Genomic DNA, 19,902 nt, shown 5'->3' on the forward strand with positions numbered 1-19,902 from the left:
CGAGAAACATGCCTTGGTGTGAGCATCAGCTGATCGGCTAGTCTGCCAATACAGTAATCGGTTCTATGTTTACATTTGTTTCCAGTGAAGTAAATATCAAGAAAGTTATGTTCTTGAATATTTTTGCATTTTTACTTTAAAATTAATTATTGGTCATTCTGAAATTTAGTTAATTTGTTGATACAGTAATATACAGTGTAGAAATTATTATGAAACACGAAGAAGGCATTAGAACCAATGCACTCTTTAAAGAATATGACATGTCATCATCAACTGCCTCGACAATCGGCTGTTTGCTATGTAAACAAAGCTGCCGGGAATACGATATACACACCTCAAAGTAAGTTAAAATACAGTATTCTATTATTTTTTATTTTTTATTGTACAGTATACTGTACAGTACAGTACTGTATTTAGTTTATATTTAATGTCTTGTTAATTCTATTCCCGGTATACAGTACTTTGAATGTAATTTTTCTGTGAGTTAGAACCAATTACCCAATATCCCATTGAAATAATAGATTCAGTTAATGACTGACTCTGTGGAACCAATTGTGCGCATTAATTGAGGGACCACTGTACATGATATTGTAAATCCACATTTTATGACTATTTATTTTCAGGAATCAAATAAGAAATTAATAGTTGGTGGCTGTTGGTACAAACATATGTCCTCGAGCTGATGGACCAAAGTATTTTCATGTGATAGGAAATGATAAATGAATGTTAAGAGCTGTATTTAGTGGAGATTTTGTTGGAACTATGAGAAATTCATCTCAATTGACTTAACCAGTGTTTTTTTTGGTTCTGTAATTAATTTAATAATCCCATGTAATTACACAATGATCGGGTCATTTCACATGGACAAGTTAGTGTGCCGTGGTGTCTCAGTTTCCTCAACCAGAGATACATGTAGTGATCAAGGGCGGGGAACCAGACTCAGCTTATCATGAGATTTTATGGATGATAACAAGAGAGGTTAGATTAAATAAGATTGATGTAGCTGGTTATTTTTAGGTAATATAAAAAATATTCGGTACCAGATGTACCATGCATACAATGCTGGTGTATAGTTCAAATTTTTATGATAAAATTTGTATGCAAAAAGTAGGGGGTTGAACTTTACACACAATACTTTTTTAAGGGGTTAAAGTTTATGTATTTTTGTAGGTCATTTACAGTGAATAATAACTACCTGGTGCATTGGTTTGAGCAAAGTGAAGGGACAGTGGTGATATAGATGTATAATGTGACTTTGAGAGATAGGAAGCCCTGTTTGGAGTTACAGTAATAGGACAATTGAGTATTGAGAGTATTGGCAAGGTTATCTGTAGAGGTAAACTGAGTTGGTTTGGGCATGTGCAGAGAATGGAGGAGACCAGTTGGGTCAAGAGATGCCTGAGATTTAATGTGGAGGGGAGGAGAGCTAGCAATATGCCAAGAATGATAAAGGGAGACATTTTGCAAAACCATCTCAGAGATACAGTAAAATCCTGAGGAAAGGCTACTGTACAAGAGACCATGCAGCTTGGAGAGCTGCCATCAGGTAATCACAACCAACTCATGCAAGTGCAGAAAATACCCATAAAATGGTAATGATGATGGTGATATGTTAAATGTGTAGGTATTATGAGTATCTTCTGAGTTGTGTAGCAAGTCTAAGAAATAAGGGCAAATTTTCACTTTGTGCTCTTACCCCAGGAACACATCATCTAGATCTATGGCTACACTAAGTTAGGTCCCCATTATATTTAGAATTAAAGAGATACATTACTATATAATTTTATATGCTTTCTTCCTCTCTGAATGGGGGAGGTAGGAATAGAATGTTTAATATTTTGCATTATGTTACCTGTGAAGTAGCCACCAGTCTCTAACCCTACAGCTTTGCCTCCAGTACATAGGTTTCCACACCTTGGCCTTAAGAAAATTTAGAATTCAGTGAAATACAGCATCATGAGCTCAATTTTTATATGACACAGTAGTACAAGGGTTCATAAGAAAGAGAAAGGATTTAACCTAAAAAAAAAACTACCTAACTGTAAAGTGATATATTGTCAAAAAAAAGTGTTCACTAGAATAGTAATTCAGCATTAATTTCCCCAGCTTATACTGGTGCTTAATGCAGCTGTGCATTGCCCTACCATTCTGCCTCTCCTGGAACAGCACACCCTTCGCCATTATGCCTATCTTCGTGATACTATGCCCCAGTTGGTGCCAGTTTTAAAGGTAAGAATTCTGTTGTATCTATTTAACTTCATTTGTAATTATTTTTCCTGAATAATTCTATACACATTATTGTTATTCTTTCTGTATATGTATCTTATGTACTGATATCTGCGAGGATGGTTCAATACAATATTTTAAACACGACAAAAAAAAAAAATAATAACCTCTGCTTCACGTTTAAGTTCTCTCACTGTCTTTCCACCTAAATTTGGTGCTTTTGATTTAATTATTTCCTCACCCTGTGAGGAAATAATTAATTAAATTAATGGTGACATCTCATCATGTGATGTGTCACTTTAGAGGTTTGGGGGACTATAAAAGTAGCTTAATTATTTAGTGGGATTTCTATTTTCTAAAGAAACAGGTTTTTAGAGGAAATGTGTTATCATCCAAGACAGAGATAACTAGATCAGGATGGTTTCCCTGAACCATCCCCCTTTGTTTGCTCTGCTTTATAGTGAAGTTCCTCCACAGCTTTCCTTCTGGCATCTCCAGCTGAATACTTATCAGTGAAGGCACTTTGCTTCCTCTGAAAATGTTTTTAGAAATTTGAGTTTTTGTTGTTGGAACAATTCCTCATTACAATTAAGACATGAAGGAAGCACTCTAAGAGTTTTGTATGACTACAAAACATTTCATCCATTTATTTTTTTATTTTCTTTATTCATCTTCTCTTTACATTCACTCTGCCAGCTTCCACATACAGTATAGTCTCGGTTTACGCGGTCAATAAACCCATGGAGGTCCGTGTAAAACGAGAAACGCGTAAACGAAATAACAGAACATATGGGATTAATTGAAATAGAGACTGGGCCGATCCCCAGACTACCCTTTTTCCAACACAATATGTACGTTGTAGTAAAAATAACATCTTAATTTTATTTTGGTATGCACACAATTAATATGTAAGAGAAATACAGTCATGCGCCGGTTAATGTCCATTCAAATAATGGGACATAGCGAACGTAAGTGGCCTTAGAGCGGGCGCAGTCACGTTTGCATCTCGTAGACATTATGTTACAGTATTTTATTAGCCTTCCTAACCTCTGTGTTTCATTAGTTGTGTACGTTATCTAGTGAATATTGTACAGTACAAGTACACTGCAATACAGTGGTCCCTCGGTTAACAAAGGACCACTTCATATATTTTCATTCATTTACATGCACACACCATACTAAAAGAAATGTAAAAGAAATAAATGACCTAAGTGCAAACCTGTACTGTACATGTACTCAATGATTACGGTACTAAAATTTTTACGTCTATTGCAAATATAGCTTGTTTATATTCAAATTAATCACTATCTTACAAGAATCCCAGCAATGTAAATTATATTCTCCCAGGTTGTTTGGGCGGCAAATTATAAGAGAAAAGCTTAGTCACTCTTAAGAATTGATAAATAAACACACGGACCTTCAGCGCCAACTGTCAAAACATATCTCCTCACCTCCCGCTCCACTCCACCCCCCCATGCTCTCCCCCATCTGCCCAGCCAGGGTTTTAGGCTTTAAGTTTTTCATATAATATCACAGACTAAAGTTAGGAGAATATAATTGGCATTAATGGAATCCTTGCAAGACAGAGAATAATTTGAATATAAACATCATATATTTTGCACAAAAGATACAATTTTTGCTCTCTCTAATAAAATTCTTAAATTAGATCTAAAATTTGTATGTCTAATGCAAATTATAGCTTGTTTATATTCAAATTAATCACTATCTTATAAGAATTCCAGCAATGTAAATTACATTCTGGCTGGGTAATTTTTATGAATTTTATGAGCTAAAAACAAAAGTCTCGAGTAAATAAACAAATTATACTTCACCAGACACTACCTGTCAATCAAAATACCTCACCTCCCGCTCCCCCCCTCTTCCCACCCTCCCTCCCTCCCTACCCCTGCCTTCCCAGACAAAAGTTTGGTGGTTTGTTAGGGTTTAAAGTGTTTATCTTATATAATATCTCAGACTAAAGTTAGGAGAATATAATTTAAATTGCTGGAATCCTTGCAAGACAGCGAATAATTTGAATATAAACATCATATATTTTGCTCAAGAGATAAAAAAATTTGTACATTAGTGTACAGTACAGTGACCCTCGTTTAACGAACGCCTCGGTTAACGAAATTTCGGTTAACGAACTGCCTTCCATAAGGATCTTCAATTCGGTTAACGAACAAAAATTCGGTTAACGAATTTCTTACGAACCGACCTCAACATGTTTTCGCTTGCACTGGCCGGGCAACCAGCTTTAGTATCAGTCCACCAATACATTAATCGGTTCTAGGGCTTAAATTCCTAACTATTTTAGTAAATATCAAGAAGTTTATACTATTCAATAATTTTAAAAGTTTAATATTCAATTTTTTAGTCATTTTAACAATTATTGAACATAATTGAAGGTAAAGTGACTAGTTTAATGCGCAGCATCCAGCCTCTTAACACAGCAAACAGGCGTTAGTCTCTCTGTTTTCACTGGAGGTAACATCTTGCTTGAGACTCTCTTCAACTAAACGCTTTTTTTCTGTGTTTCCAAGCAAATTATTGGTCATTTTGAAATATATTTTACATATTGACAATATATAATGCAGTACAGTGTTGATTTAAAGAAAATAATCTTGAAATACACCAAGAGAACTAAAATTTTATGGGTGAAATGGTGCCATGGGGTGACTTCTCTTCCACCCCAATGCCTTCTCTTCTTCCTTCTCCTCCACCCCCATTGTAATTCCCATCATCATCATCATCATCATCAGGAGCCTTCTACATACACACCTCAAAGTAAGTGAAATTTTCTACCATTTTTGTTGAATTTAGGAAATTTTCGGTGAGCTGGAACCAATTACCCAAAAACCCATTGAAACAATGGTTTCGGTTAACGAACTTTTCGGTTAACGAACGACCTTCTAACGGATTGAGTTAGTTAACGGTCACTATTACTGTAGTACATTTTATAATATAAAGTTTTTCAACTATATTTTTGGGTAGATTTACATAAATTTCTTCATTTATTTTCATCCATTTACATGCACACACCATACTAAAAGAAACGTAAAAGAAATAAATGACCTTAGTGCAAAGCTGTAGTGTACATGTACTAAATTGATTACGGTACTAAAATTGTTACTTCTAGTGCAAATTATAGCTTGTTTATATTCAAATTAATCACTATCTTACAAGAATCCCAGCAATGTAAATTATATTCACCCAGGTCATTTCACTGGCTTTTTATAAGAGAGAAGCTTAGTCACTTAAGGATTGATAAATAAACACGAGTCAGACCTTGGGCGCCAACTGTCAAATGTACCACCTCATCTCCCTCCCTCCCCCCCACGCTCTCTCGCTCGCTCCCTCCCTCTCCCCCGTCTGCCCAGCCAGGGTTTTAGGCTTACAGTTTTTATCTTATATAATATCACAGACTAAAGTTAGGAGAATATAATTTGAATTGCTGGAATCCTTGTAGGACAGCGAATAATTTGAATATAAACGTCATATATTTTGCACAATAGATAAAAATTAATCACCTGTATCACATTACAGTAGTGATTTGAGAGTAAAAGTGTATATGTACGTATATAGTATTCCACATACACGTAAGTATAAATACAAAGTTTATGTGATGATCGGACAACGTCCATTTCGGTTAACACTTACGTTAGTAGAAGAGATGGCTAGGCACACGGGGATGGGGGGTTGGTTCCAGGCAGAGGGCAGATTATTAACCCTCATCTGTATCACTATCCACCACAGAGGATTGCAGGGCCTCTTTGTCAAACCCCACAAAGTCCATATCCTCACTATCACTGACTTGGGCTGACTGTGGTGGGTGGTAATGTTTTGTTGACTGGGCGACCTAGCGCGCACCCTGTCCGCGCCACTTCCCGCGTAAATGATGGAATGTACCGCGTAACTAATAACTGCCAGTCTGGCCAGGTGCCGCGTAAAGGAAATCCGCGTAAATCGAGACTATACTGTATTTAATTAATTGGCGGTGATTTATAAATTTTTGATCAGGTGCCAGAAGGTGCACGACTCTCCTGAAAGATCCGCAGTTTGCCGACCTCTGTGCTTCACCATATCCTCTAATAAACATCACACATCTCAACACTAATCACCATTCTTTGCCACCAATTTATGTATTAAATATAGAAAAATAATCAGCTGTCTTCCAAAATTCTTTATTTAGTATAAAAGTAAATGTTAAATATGGAGCAACTTATTTACTCTATATCATAATTTTGCAGCTTGGAGAAGAATGGCAGCCAAAAGGAGAAGCTGTCCCCACAAATACACTTCGATTTCTCAAAGAATCCATGGAAAAGGTTGCACATGTGGACCGATCCTCTACACAGCTTCGCTTGACTGTTTATCAGACGGTCCACTCTGACTTAGTCAAGCTTGCAAATATTGATCCAGCACTGTCACCAGCTGCTAACTTTGCTGCCTTATACACGCAATGTATGTTGTTATTCAGCAAGATACTGTCAACAAGAAATTGGCTCACACCATCCTCACTCTCAATGCAGCAGAGTGGGGCCCTTAAGAGTAATGTTGATCAACTATTAAAGAACACCTTTCGACTGCGCCACGCATTCACAAACTTAAGTCCTGTTGAAGAGGCTAGTATCAGAAATCTTCGAGTGCGTACTTTAGCCCTTCAGTTAGTATACGTGGTACATGGCTCGACTGGCTCAGCTTTAGGTCTATGTGATAATTTCCTTGAACACACTGAAGCCCTTCATAGGTATCTTACTGATGAAAAATTGAGTGCAGATTCTTTTCTGGAAGCAGTGTTTGAAGAGCTAAGCCAGTTGGAAGAGCCTCGTCCTGGAGCAGTTGCTCGCATTCTGCAACCACTTCTTCTTACCCATCCAGTTCATGCTTTAGCCCCTGTACTTAACCCTGCCCAGGTTTGCATGTGTTCTGCAGAAATTATTGAACCTCAACCAGACAGTGAAGCAATTCATAAATTGAGTGCAGGATTGGTGGTTGGGGTACCTCTTGATGCTGAAATATCTCACATCCCAGATCCCTCTACATTACGCATACGTGTGGCCTACCCAGATCACTCCACTCACCTTGTAGTTCCTCCAAAAAGTCATCTTCGTTTAGTAAGTCCTGGCACATATAGACTTCTGACTACAGTATTAGTGTCTGCACAAGTTTCCTGGTCAGAGGCTTGTCAGGTAGGACTGTCATTAGTGTTGGACCTCAGTGACCAAGAGGTCCTGGCTGCCAGGAGACATTCTGTTGTTAAAGCTGATGACTCGGCTACCATTATACAACTTGTCAAACCAGTGAAGGTTCTTGTCTGGCCTAAAGCTATTAGAAAAGGAATCTAAGTGTTTCTTCTGTGCAGTTGAAAATGCTTTGTAGTTAGTAATGTTCTATTTAATTAAATTATTTTATGTTTGATAAATCATTTAATTATAATATGAAACATAAACAATGAAACACCACAAGTTTATTGACTGAGGATTTACAAATTGGCGCAGATCATGTTGATTCCACCAAATCACACACGTGCCATTTTGCCAGAAAATTGTGATTGTTGGTTTCTAATGTATATATTGTATATGTATATTTTTTTAATAAAAAACAATTTTAAGTTAACATTTGCTCTCATAATTTTTATGTAAATTTGGAGTACATGTACAAGCACTTTTTTTAAAGTATAAAACATTACAATAATATTGTTTTTTATTCTTTCTTGGTAAAAAAAATTGAAGATGTATCTTTGTAGTCAGATAAGTTTGAAAGATGAAGCATTAGATGGATTTCTTTAACATTTTAGATGTGACAAACCTGAGAGTGGTCCTCAGTGAAGGCTAGTGCAGGCTACCAAGATTTCGGCATCAGATTTTTAATTGCACTCCAAGTGATGCATTTATAGACTGTCTCATAGGCCTTTAGGTACCCCTACACCAGCCCTGCATTCCAAGTCATGCCGCAGTACACATGCAGTCATCATGGAGGAAGTACATTTGTCTCCTTCTCCTAGTGACCCACTTTGTGCAGTTCAGGAGATGCTCGAATAAAATTTAGTGCCAAGAAAAGACATGTAATTCTTTACTGAAAGAGAAAGTGTTAGTGACTATGCCTGCCATCTCATCTCATGTTTACACCCTCCACTGTACTGTACTGTCTGCCCGAGTCACCGCTAAGACTACCTTCAGCTCTTCACCATGGCTAAACCAAACAAGATAAATTATATATATTTTGTTTCCCGTTAGCATGCATTCATACTGTACCTTCATTTTTTATAAGATGCTAGTATGTTTTATCTTTAAGATTTTTTCTTCTTAAGCTGTACATATGGTCTGAGCCACCACAAAGATGGCATTCAATTCTTCATCACGGCAAAGTTACGTTATTTTTTATTTATGTTCCCATTAACCTCCGTTCAAATCTTTATTTTTTGTGAGACGACAATACCGTATGTATTTTAAGTACAGTATAGTCTGGATTTACGCGGTCAATTGAACCCGTGGAGGTCCACATAAAACGAGAAACGCGTAAATGTAATAACAGAACATATGGGATTAATTGAAATAGAGACTGGGCCGACCCCCAAACCACTTTTTCCGACACAATACGTACGTTGTAGTAAAAATATCATCTTAATTTTATGATGGTATGCACACACAATTAATAATTAAGAGAAATATCAATAATATTAGGTTTTTTAACACTTACGTTAGTAGAATAGCTGGGTCGGCACACGGGGATGGCGGCTGGTTCTGAGGCAGAGAGCAGATTAGTTGCCCTCCGGTGAATCACTCACTACTCGCAGAGGTTTGCAGGGCCTCCCAGACAAACCCCTCAAAGTCCATATCCTCACTATCACTGACTTGGGCTGGCTGTGGTTGTGGTGGGTTGCGGGCGAGGAAGTCCTCAATACTACGTTGACAACTAGCATTGATGTTGTCGAGATAGATCTGGATATACGGCTCCATAACGTTCGACAGAAGGTTATTAGACACTTCATACCGATGCTTGTCTGGGTCGTTGTTAAGGATGAGCTTAATTTTCTCCCCCAACTCGATGATTTCTTTCACATTATCATGGCTTGGTCCAGGTTCAAGGTTTTTCTGGGGTGGTGGGGGTCCAGCGGAGGCCATTGTGAGGGGAATAGCGGGCACGAGAGAGAACTGTATACGCGGAGAACTGAGAACAATGAGACAGGCTTGGCTAGGTCAGCGACTTCTACCGTCTGGTGGCAGGGGACGTCATGGTACATTAGACCAATCACAGCTAGCGGTGGAGGGAATGCGTGGGTGGTAAGGATGCGTGGCCCAATCACAGTCCGATATGTCATATGACGTCAGTGATAACGTAAGAGCGGCCTAATGTGCACCACGCCGCTTCCCGCGTATGGACAAGAATGGACTGCGAGTAAAAAATGGCGCAGCGGTCTGGACCTCTCCAGCCGCTCGCCGCGTAAATGATGAAATTTACCGCGTAATTAAAACATTTCATTCTGGCAAGGCACCGCGTAAATGACCAAACGCATAAACAAAAACCGCGTAAATCCAGACTACAGGTATACTGTATTTAAAATTTTTGTGAAAATTGCACTTATTATATGTTATTCATACCTCAGCATTACCTCTTAGAACATTGATTCAATACAGTGGTCCCTCGGTTAACGAGCACAATCCGTTCCAGCAGGTTGCTCATTAACCGAAAAACTCAGTTGACCGAAACCATTGTTTCATTGGGTTTTTGGGTAATTCGTTCCAGCTCACCGAAAATTGCCTAAGTTCAACAAAAAAGGTAAAAAAGTACACTTACTTTGAGGTGTGTATGTAGAAGGTTCCTGGATAATGATGATGATGATGGGAATTAGAATGGGGGTGGAGGAGAAGGGAGGAGAGAAGGCATTGTGGTGGAGGAGAAGGGAGAAGAGAAGGCATTGGGGTGGAAGAGAAGTCACCGCATGATACCATTTCACCCATAAAATTTTAGTTCTCTTGGTGTAATTCAAGATTATTTTCTTTAAATCAACACTTCACTGCATTATATATTGTCAATATGTAAAATAAATTTAAAAATGACCAATAATTTGCATGCAAACACAGAAAAAAAGCATTTAGTTGAAGAGAGAGTCAAGCTAGATGTTACCTCCACTGAAAAGAGAAAGAGACTAACGCCTGTTTGGTGTGTTAACAGGCTGGATGGTGAGCCAGAAACTAGTTTCTTTACCTTCACTTATGTTCAATAATTGTTAAAATTACTAAAAAAGTTAATATTAAACATTTAAAATTATTGAATAGTATAAACTTCTTGATATTTACTAAAATAGTACGGAATTTAAGCCCTAAAACTGATTACTGTATTGGCGGACTAATGCTGCAGCTGGTGGACCGCCAAATGCAAGCGAAAACATGTTGAGGTCGGCTCGTAAAAAACTCGTTAATCGAGGGATTGCTCGTTAACCGAAGTTAAGAATCTTATGGAAGGTAAATCGTTAACCTAAATCTCGTTAACCGAGGGATCACTGTATAGAACTCATTGTCCTAGAGAGAAAATTTGAAGGTGAGGAATGAAAAAAGGGACGAAAAGTCATTAAACCCTTCAACTGTTGGCAAAGTTTTGCATAGAAGTAGGCTGAGATGGTTTGGACATGTTAAGAGAATAGAAGAGACCAATTGGGTCAAAAGGAGCTTGATTCTATGTGGAAGGGAGGAGAGCCAGGGGCAAGTAAAAAATAGCATGAGGAGAGGTTGTAAGAAATGACATCAGAGCTAAGAACCTGTCAAGAGATGCTGCAAGAAGTCATGCAGTATGGGGAGCTGCCATCAGGTAATTATGGCTACCCACTAACTTAACTTTTGAAAAAGCATGTCAGATAGCTACAAGCATGGAATTAGCAGAGAAAACACCAGATAATTTGTTCCTAATGCCGGTAGTGAAACAGTTGGCAGTAGTGGCTCTGTGTAAAGTAACTGTAGCTAAAAGGAAGAATTATGCCACAAAACAAGGAACACATGTTGATTTAAAATGTAAGAGGTGCCGAGGGAAACATGAAAGTTTTCAGTGTAAGTTAAAAAATTCAAGATGTTACAATTGTAAGCGCATTGGACATATTGCTCCTGTCGTTGAAGGTGATGAGAAGGAAAAGAAAAACAGTATTCATAAGAGTGTTAGTAACTTTGAACCTGATAATGATGAGAGTGCCCATGTGTTTACTATTTACACCAGTCATGAAGAGAAAGATAAATATAGGTATAATGTGGACTTAAGCATCAATGACACAACTGTAACCATGGAAGTGGATACTGCAGCTGATTTCTCCGTAATGAGTAGAGATATGTATGAGAAGCTATTTGCGATGTGCCTTTAGAAGACTCAGGAGAGATTTTGAACACAGAAGGTAAATTAGAGTGTGAGCAATATCCCTTACCCACGTCTCAAGATTTGTGTGCTGCACTAACAGGTGTAACCATTATCACCAAGTTAGACTTGTCCCAAGCATACTCAAATCGTGGACCATATATTAGAAATCAGCATGCTCAGGAGTACCTATACAGTTGTACCCCACTTAACGCGGTCAATAGAACCCAGAGGGTCCCGTGTTAAGTGAAATCCGCGTTAAGTGAACAACAGAACATATGGGATTAATTCCAATAGAAACCGGCCCGACCCCCAAACTCCACTTTTTGAAGACACATGCACACAATTAATACTTAAGAGAAATAGAGAAATACAGTCGCCAAGTTAATGTCCATTCAAATAATGGACTCAACTCCCTCCCCCTCTCACACTACACTGCCGGCTCTTCCCTCTCTGAGAAATTTTTGGGGGAAAACCACTAGATTTTAATAAATAATACCTCAAACTAAAGTTAGGATAATACAATTGACATTGCTGGATTCCTTGTAAGACCAGGAATATTTTGAATATAAATGTCATATATTTTGCACAAAAGATAACATAGTTACCCAGAGAAAAAATTTTATCTAAAATTTGTATGTCTAATGCAAAATATATGATGTTTATATTCAAAATGATCACCAAATTATAAGAATTCCAGCAATGTAAATTATATTCTGACCGGGTAATTTGTATGAATTTTATGAGCTAAAACAAATGTCTTCAGTTAATAAAAAAAAAATAATCTTCACAACACTATCTGTCAATCAAAGTACCCCACCTTGCCTCCTCCCCTCTTCCAACCACGCGTCAGTCCCAACCCTCCCCCCCACCCCCCACCAATCCTCCCTTCAAGAGATGTGGGGTGAAAAAAATAAATTTTAACATTTTGTATTAAATAATACCTCAGATTAAAGTTAGGATAATATAATTGACATTGCTGGATTCCTTGTTAGACCAGGAATATTTTGAATATAAATGTCATATATTTTGCACAAAAGATAACATAGTTACCCAGAGAAAAAATTTTATCTAAAATTTGTATGTCTAATGCAAAATATATGATGTTTATATTCAAAATGATCACCAAATTATAAGAATTCCAGCAATGTAAATTATATTCTGACCGGGTAATTTGTATGAATTTTATGAGCTAAAACAAATATCTTCAGTTAATAAAAAAAAAAAAATATTCTTCACAGGGTAACAGATGGTCGGTCGGTCCCTCCCTCCCCCCCACCCCCCACCAACCGTCCCAAGGAGATGTGTGGGAAAACCAGAATACTTAACTTTTTTGTAATAAATAATACCTCAAACTAAAGTTAGGATAATATAATTGACATTGCTGGATTCCTTGTAAGACCAGGAATATTTTGAATATAAATGTCATATATTTTGCACAAAAGATAACATAGTTACTCAGAGAAAAATTTTTATCTAAAATTTGTATGTCTAATGCAAAATATATGATGTTTATATTCAAAATGATCACCAAATTATAAGAATTCCAGCAATGTAAATTATATTCTGGCCGGGTAATTTGTATGAATTTTATGAGCTAAAACAGGCAGTCAGGCAGGGTGGCGGGTGGGGCAAATCTAAAAATAGCGTCTCGAGCCGGACACTCACCGCGTATATGTGGAAAAATTCCGTGTTAAGTGAAAGTTCAGCTCTGGCGAGGCACCGCGTATATGATAAAACGCGTTAAGTGAAACCGCGTTAGGCGGGGTAATACTGTAATGTGATTTTCAACGAAATCTAATGTTTGGCCAAAACTGGTGAAAATATAAGCCTTATTCCTTACTAATTTTTCGACCAAAATATACTTTTCTCTTAGAAGAGAAATTTAAAGGGTTTAACTATTTAAGTACAGTACTCCCAGAATGTCACATTAACACCAAAATTGCACTTTGGAAACCCATAGTTGGCGAGCAATTAGCACTGAAAAATGTCATTAAAAATTTCAAGCATCATTACAACCACTAATTACCCTGCAATCGAATCGTGGGCCATATATTCAAAATCAGCATGTTCAGGAGTACCTGTAATGTGATTTTCAACAAAATCTAATTTTTGGCCAAAAATGTTGAAAACGTAAGCCTTATGCCTTACTCATTTTTTGGCAAAAATATACTTTTCCCCCAGAATTGAAATTTAAGAGGTTTAACTAATTAAGTTCTTCCAGCATAATACATTAACACCAAAATAGCACCTCAGAAACCCATAGTTAGCGCGCAATTAGCATTGAAAAATGTGATTAAATTTTCCAAGCATCATTACAACCTCTAATTACCAAGCAATCGAATCGTGGACCATATATTCGAAATCAGGATGCTCAGGGTTACCTATACTGTGATTTTCATCGAAATCTAATTTCGGGCCAAAACTGTAGAAAACGTAAGCCTTATGCCTTACTAAGTTTCGACAAAAATATACTTTTCTCTCAGAACAGAAATTTAAGGGATTTAACTAATTAAGTACTTCCAGAATGTCACATTAACACCAAAATCGCACTTTGGAGACCCATAGTTGCAAGTAATTAGCACTGAAAAATGTCATTAAATTTTCCAAGCATCATTACAACCTCTAATTACCACGCAATCGAATCGTGGACCATATATTCAAAATCAGCATGCTCAGGAGTACCTACATTTAAATATGATTTTCAACTAAATCTAATTTTTGGCCAAAACTGCTGAAAACGTAAGCCTTATGCCTTACTAATTTTCCGACCAAAATTTACTTTTCCCTCAGAATTGAAAGTTAAGAGGTTTAACTAATTAAGTACTTCCAGAATAATACATTAATACCAAAATTGCACCTCACAAATCCATAATTAGTGAGTAATTGGCATTGAAAAAGTCATTAAATTTTCTAAGCACCATTACGACCACTAATTATTCTGCAATCGAACTGTCGATGATTGATTCGGAATCGGCATGCTCAGCAGTACTTACCTGGTATACAGTCAACCCTCACTTTACGCGGTCCCACATTCCGCTTTTCCACGTTTACGCAGTGCCCTGCCAGAACCCAGGATGCTCACATTCCGCGGTGGGTGTACCCCTTTACACGGGTGAAGTATAATTTTTTTATTTAGCTCATAAAATTCATACAAATTATCCGGCCAGAATATAATTTACATTGCTGGAATTCTTACAATTTGATGATCATTTTGAATATAAACATCACAGATTTTGCATTAGACATACAAATTTTAGATATGTTTATTCTGAGTAAATATGTTATCTTTTGTGCAAAATATATGACATTTATATTCAAAATATTCCTGGTCTTACAAGGAATCCAGCAATGTCAATTATATTATCCTAACTTTAGTCTGATTTATTATTTATTACTAAAAAGGAAAACAGTCTGGTATTCCCGCACATTTATCTAGTAGGGACGGTTGGTGGGGGGTGGGGGAGAGAGGGACCGGCGACCGACCACCTGGCATGTGTGAAGAATATTTTTTCTTTTTATTAACTGAAGATTTTTATTTTAGCTCATAAAATTTATACAAATTACCCGGCCAGAATATAATTTACATTGCTGGAATTCTTACAATTTGATGATCATTTTGAATATAAACATCATATATTTTGCATTAGACATAAAATTTTTAGATATAATGTTTACTCTGAGTAAATATGTTATCTTTTGTGCAAAATATATGACATTTATATTCAAAATATTCCTGGTCTTACAAGGAATCCAGCAATGTCAATTATATTATCCTAACCTTAATCTGAGGTATTATTTAATACTAAATGTTAAAATCTAGTTTTTTCACCCACTCTTTCTCTTGAAGGGAGGGTTGGTGGGAGGTGGGGGGGAGGGTTGGGACGGACTGACCATCTGGCTCGTTGGAAGAGGGGGGAGGCAAGGTGGGGTACTTTGATTGACAGATAGTGTCATGAAGAATATTTTTTTTTTATTAACTGAAGATATTTCTTTTAGCTCATAAAATTCATACAAATTACCTGGCCAGAATATAATTTACATTGCTGGAATTCTTACAATTTGATGATCATTTTGAATATAAACATCATAGATTTTGCATTAGACATACAAATTTTAGATGTAATGTTTACTCTAAGTAAATATGTTATCTTTTGTGAAAAATATATGACATTTATATTCAAAATATTCCAGGTCTAACAAGGAATCCAGCAATGTCAATTATATTATCCTAACTTTAGTTTGAGGTATTATTTATTACTATACCTGGTTTTCCCCCCAAAATTTCTCAGAGGGAAGAGCCAGCGAGTGTACTGTGAGAAGAGGGGGAGGGAGTGGAGTCCATTATTTGAATGAACATTAACTTGGCGACTGTATTTCTCTATTTCTCTTAAGTACTAATTGTGTGCATGTACCATCATAAAATTAAGATGTTATTTTTACTAGAACATAGGTATTGTGTTGGAAAAAGTGGAGTTTGGGGGTCAGCTGGTCTCTATTTCATTTAATCCCATATGTTATGTTATTCACTTTACGCGTTTCTCACTTTCCGCGGTACCCTGTGGGTTACATTAACCGCGTAAAGTGAGGGTTGACTGTATATCGCATTTTGTCTCGACCCTGGAAAAAACACGTAAGGGGGGACCCTAACGCGATTTTTCACCCAAATATGATTTTCTCTCAGACTTGAAATTTGGTGGGATTAATTTCAGTAATTAAGTACATCCAAAAGAACATAAAACCAACCAATCACCTTAGAAACCAATAGTTGGCAAGTACTGAAATAAGCATCGAGAAAAACTGTCATTAAAATATTCCAAGCACCATTACGACCACTAATCATTCCGCAATCGAACTGTCGATGATAGATTCGGAATCGGCATGCTCAGGAGTACCTATACTGAGATTTTGAACAAAATCTCAAATTTGTCTCGGCAGTGAAAAATTTTGTAAGGGAGGACCCTTACGTGTTTTTTCACCCAAATGTGATTTTCTCAAAGACTTGAAATTTGGTCAGATTAATTTCAGTACATCCAGAAGAACATAAAAACGCCAACTAATCACCAGGGAAACGAATAGTCGGAGAATTACTGAAATAAGCAGTGAGGTAGCCGAGACTCCTTGAAGAAACAGATTACAGCTACTCCTCGAATTAAGACACATTCGACCTACAACCACCCGCACGCACGACCTGCCTCAATCGGTAAAACCACCTGTGCATATGACAGCCACAGTCGGTACCAAAAATTTTTCAAATAATGTGCGTATTTTCTTGACCGAAACGTTTCCATCCCGTACGAGAGCGTCGCGTGGGCTGGGTTGAGCCGCCTCGTGGCTACAGCACCCACGGCGTAAAGCACTTACTGGTAGTTGGTATTTGGCTGTCGTTGTCGATAGCAATCGCGCTGTGTACCGACATTATTTTCGTATCTAATTCACTTTAGAATGACTGGCAAGCGTAGAAGTGAGAGTGCTGGTGGTGCTCAGAAGAAAAGGAGACATTCAATTACTTTTGAGATGGAAATGAAGATAATAATGCAGTATGAAAATGGAAAAACAGTAGCAACCATTTCACTCGACCTTGGCTTCTCGCACTCGACCATATCTAAGTCATGGGTGGTTCCAAAAGTTTAAGAACCGTTGCAGTTTGCATAGTGTAAAGGTGAGTGGAGAGGCAGCAAGCGCTGATGTGGGTGCTGCCGAAGCTTTTAAGGAGCTAGATCATGTCATCGTGGAGGGAAATTATTTTCCTGAACAAATATTTAATGTGGATGAAACTGGCTTATTATGGAAGCGCATACATCCACAAAGAGGCGAAAACAATGCCGGGATTCAAGGCATTCAAGGACCGAATCACACTTTTGTTGGGGGAATGTAACTGGTTTCAAGATAAAGCGCTTCATGATATATCATTCAGAAAACCAAGGGCTTTTAAACATGTCAGCAAGCACACACTGCCATGTTTTATCACATTAACAAGAAAGCATGGATGACCCTAGTATTGTATGAGGATTGGTTCATGACTTGTTTCATTCCACAAGTCAAGGAGTATTGTCTGCAACAAGGGATTGCATTCAAGATTTTTTAAATTTTGGGTAATGCTACGGGACACCCACCACACCTGGACGACATGCAACCTGATGTGAAGGTAGTCTACATTTCACCTAACACTACCTCTATCATCCAACCCATGGATCAAGGTGCTATTGCAGCTTTTAAAGCGAATTATTTACGTACGACCTTCGCTCAGGCTGTTGCTGCTACTGAAGGTGAGAAAACGCTCAGAGAGTTTTGGAAGAACAACATTTTGAAATGTATAAAGAACATAGATGCAGCATGGGATGAGGTTGCAGGTCAGTGCATGAATGGAATATGGAAGAAAGTCCTGAAAATATATGTGAACAGTTTCAGAGGATTTAATAAAGATGAAGTAATTTCTGAGATTAGTAACAAGATAGTGGAGTTGGGTAAACAGCTTGGGTTAGAAATTGATAATGAAGATGTTGAGCAGTTGGTTGAAAGAGTAGCAGAAGAGCTAAGTACTAACGAGGATTTTACTGAACTAGAAGCACAGAAAAATGCAGAGGAAGAAGAGAGTCTGAATGTAGAAGAAGAACCTGCACCCCCCAAAATTTTTACAGTGAAGCAAATGGCAGAGGCATTTACTACAATTAATAAGGGGATGCAAATGTTTGACGGAATGGATCAAAATGTTGAGCGTTTTGCCAAAGTTGACAGAATGGTCCATGATGCACTTGCTTGCTACAGGGAGATTTATAATGAAAAGAAAACACAAACTGTGCAGTCTAAATTGGACATATATTTTCAGTGTGCAGTCTAAATTGGACATATATTTTAAGAAGTCCCCCACTGCTGTCTCCTCACGCCCCACCATTGCTGCCTCTTCACTCCCTAAAGATGATCCAATACCTTCAACCAGCAAGTTTCCCCTGTATATTAACCTGTCTGAAGAAAGTGACATTGATGACCCACCCAGTCCTGTCTTCTCTGCTTCATCCACTTAATGTAGTCTCCATGTATGATTAGAAAATTATGGGGGCCCCATGTGCATTCAGCTGACTACATTAAAGGTAAGTGCACAGTAACACTGTATCCATTCTTCATTATTGATTACTTTTACTGTACTGTATTTCATTTAAAATTTTCTATGTATTATTTTTTGCATTTTCGACTTACGGCTATTTCGACTTACAACCTGGATTTGGGTCCCTAACCCCGTCGTAAGTCGGGGAGCAGCTGTAATGACTTCACCGCCTCCAGTGAAATATCTAGTCTAAAGCTAACTGACAGTCAAATTCCCTTTGATAATCCAATACTGTATTCATGAAAATTTATCATGAAATACAGTACTTCATGCAGATTCAACCACTCCAAAGGTGGGATAATAATTATTGTTTACCTCCTTCGACCTCCAAAATGGAAGTTTCCTGAAATTCTAATTTGTTTAACATATTATTATGTTTATTATCATAACTAAAAACAGATTACTGTACTGTATACACTAAACCCCACAACAGTGCTTCATACTATAAGGAGTAAGGCATATCATACAAGCAAAACATTGAACCATAGGGAATAAAATTTATATGTGGATTCACGTACAGTACAGGTATATCCACACAGCAAATATAGACATTAACACCACCAGCTGCATACCAGGTACTGTAAGTGTGCCTGGTGAAGAAGGCAACTTGTCCAGAAAGAAGGGACAAAATTAAAAGTTAGTCCCCTAGTAAGCACCCCGTATTGTGAGAACAGATCAGACTTACAGCACACCTAGAAAATTTTACAAAGCATAGCATATAGACATGCTTGTTCAAACCTATTCCTATGTTTCCCATAAGAGGTATTCTAACCTAACTATACCGTCACACAGATTAGGGGAAAAAATTAATTTCAGTACAGTATTATCCTTAAGCCTCGGGTTAGGGTGCTGCTGGCAGGAAACCCCTCCCCCACCCACGGGGATAAATTGAGAAAAAAATCAACTTTTCCAAATATATAAAATTAATAAAAATAAATAAAAAAAATTGGCTGGAAAATAGGAGGGCGTTCTGGAACGTCACCCGGGGCCTAAGGGTTAAATGACCAACCTTCAGCCACTGGTTACGGACTTCTGGGGTACAGCTCCTCCCCGACTTACAACCTACTCGACTTACGACCACCCGCACTTACGACCTGCCTCGGTCGTACCAAAATGTTGTCAAATTACATATTTTCGAGTCCCAACATCAGTACACAGACAAAATTTTCTTTTGTAATTCACTTTAAAATGGCTGGCAAGCTTAAAAGTGAGAGTTTTGTGGTGCTAAG

General features: G+C 37.6%; 1 protein-coding gene across 1 annotated transcript in view; it reads left to right on the forward strand.

The window, feature by feature from the left end:
• The window catches only part of LOC121869279 (integrator complex subunit 4-like), a 46,960-nt gene extending 39,037 nt beyond the window's left edge, over positions 1–7,923 (forward strand). The window contains exons 12-13 of the mRNA XM_042370528.1: positions 2,107–2,229; positions 6,477–7,923. Coding sequence (XP_042226462.1) covers positions 2,107–2,229; positions 6,477–7,574 — 1,221 coding nt within the window. The 3' untranslated portion in view covers positions 7,575–7,923. The remainder of the gene's footprint in view (positions 1–2,106; positions 2,230–6,476) is intronic.
• The last annotated feature ends 11,979 nt before the right edge of the window (positions 7,924–19,902 follow it).

Source organism: Homarus americanus, unplaced genomic scaffold (assembly GCF_018991925.1).
Source record: "Homarus americanus isolate GMGI-L3 unplaced genomic scaffold, GMGI_Hamer_2.0 scaffold32583, whole genome shotgun sequence".
Classification (NCBI taxonomy): Eukaryota; Metazoa; Arthropoda; class Malacostraca; order Decapoda; family Nephropidae; genus Homarus; species Homarus americanus.